A 1,815-nucleotide genomic window follows, 5' to 3' on the forward strand; every position below is an offset into this window, starting at 1 on the left:
AGAAATAACAGGAGTACTTGTGGCATCTTAAAGACTAACAAACACGAAAGCTCAAATAAATTTGTTAGTCTATAAGGTGCCACAAGTACTCCTGTTCTTTTTACGGATACAGACTAACACGGCTGCTACTCTGAAACCAATCATATCACAGTGGTGAATATGGGGATCCAGGGCGCTATTTTGAGGTACAGAGGGTCACACCTTGTCTTGTAATATTCTGGGACCAACACAGCCAGAACAACAGTGCTTTTTTTTTTTTACAGTTTCCATCTGAAGGTTTTCAAATGTCAGTTGCCAAAAAGGAAAAAAAAAATCATTTTTCAGGTTTTCTATTTTGATGAAAAGTCAAAATCTTCTCTCCCCTCCTCCCCCTGCAAAATTCCAACCATCTGTATCTCTCTTATATTTATATATGTGTGTGTGTATGTGCACGCACACACATTTCTTGTATACTGATTTCTGTATCAGGACCCACTTAGACCCTCCCTCTTTCACAATAGAAACCAGATTGATTGATCCTCATTTCATTCAACTAGTCTGAATTCTTTGTGAGGGCCAGACATTTCCTGACAGCTTTTCTCAGGGCCTCCTTGACCTCTCTGTTTCTCAGGCTGTAGATGAGGGGATTGGCCAGGGGAGTCAGGACTGTGTAGCAGACAGAGAACACTTTGTTCAGGGCTCTCAGGTTGCTGGATTTTGGTATCATGTAGACAATCATTAGGGTCCCATAGAAAAGTGTTACCACGATGAGGTGAGAGGAGCAGGTGGAAAAGGCCCTTTGCCTCCCGGTGGTGGAAGGGATTCTCAGGATGGTGCTAATGATACAAACATAGGATGTCAAGGTTAATAGAAATGGGGAAACTGCATCTGGGAAGGAAAATATATAAAGAACCAGCGTCATCTGGCTGGTGTCGCTGCAGGAGAGCTTTAGCATTGGGGTGAAATCACAAAAGAAATGGTCCATTTCATTGGGGCCACAGAAAATTAATTGTGACATAAAACACATCGTTATTGTACAAGGTAGAAATACAATTATCCAACACCCAGCTGCTAGCTGGAGGCACAACTTGCCATTCATACATATTCCATAGTGCAGTGGTTTGCATATGGCTAAATACCGATCATAAGACATCGCTGCCAGGAGATAACACTCTGCAGTTGCTAGAAAACAAAAGAAAAAAAACTGTGTCATGCAACCCCCCACAGAAATGGTTCTGTCCCCAGTCAGGAGACTGGCCAGCATCCTGGGCAGGAGGGCAGAAGTGTAGCAGGTCTCCAGGCAGGACAAGTTGCCCAGGAAGAAGTACATGGGGGTGTGAAGGTGCTGATCAGTCACAACTAGAGCAATGATAAGGATGTTCCCTGACATAGTCACAATGTAGATCACTAGGAAAACCAGGAAGAGAAGGATCTGCCGTTCACGGAGATCCCCAAACCCCAGGAGAATGAATTCGGTGACATCTGTTTGATTTTCCGCATCTCCTTTCTCCATGAGCTGCATCCTGTGACAGTGAAAAGTAATGAACATCAAAAGATTTGGCTGTACCATGAAATTAGATAGCTTTCCATCTTTTGATCTTGTCAGGGTTCCCTCCCCACTCTAAACTCTAGTGACCAGACCCTTGGGTTTTTAGGACACTAAAAACGCAATCAGATTCTTAAAAACAGAACTTTATTGTAATGAAAAAGTAAAAGAAGCACCTCTTTAAAATCAGGATGGAAGGTAATTTACAGAGTAATCAGATTCAAAACAGGGAGAATTACCCTCTAGGCAAAACTTTAAAGTTACCAAAACAGGGAAAAACCTCCCTCTTA

The 1,815-nt window shown here is 42.5% G+C and overlaps 1 protein-coding gene across 1 annotated transcript; it reads right to left on the reverse strand.

Moving 5' to 3' along the window:
- Positions 1 to 532: 532 nt before the first annotated feature.
- On the reverse strand, positions 533 to 1,501 carry LOC113405426 (olfactory receptor 11A1-like). The gene has a single exon (XM_026646634.1). It carries the CDS (start codon positions 1,499 to 1,501, stop codon positions 533 to 535), a length of 969 nt encoding a protein of 322 aa, XP_026502419.1.
- Between the last annotated feature and the right edge of the window lie 314 nt (positions 1,502 to 1,815).

Source organism: Terrapene carolina, unplaced genomic scaffold, assembly GCF_002925995.2.
Source record: "Terrapene carolina triunguis isolate 2854851 unplaced genomic scaffold, T_m_triunguis-2.0 Scaffold36170, whole genome shotgun sequence".
Classification (NCBI taxonomy): domain Eukaryota; kingdom Metazoa; phylum Chordata; order Testudines; family Emydidae; genus Terrapene; species Terrapene triunguis.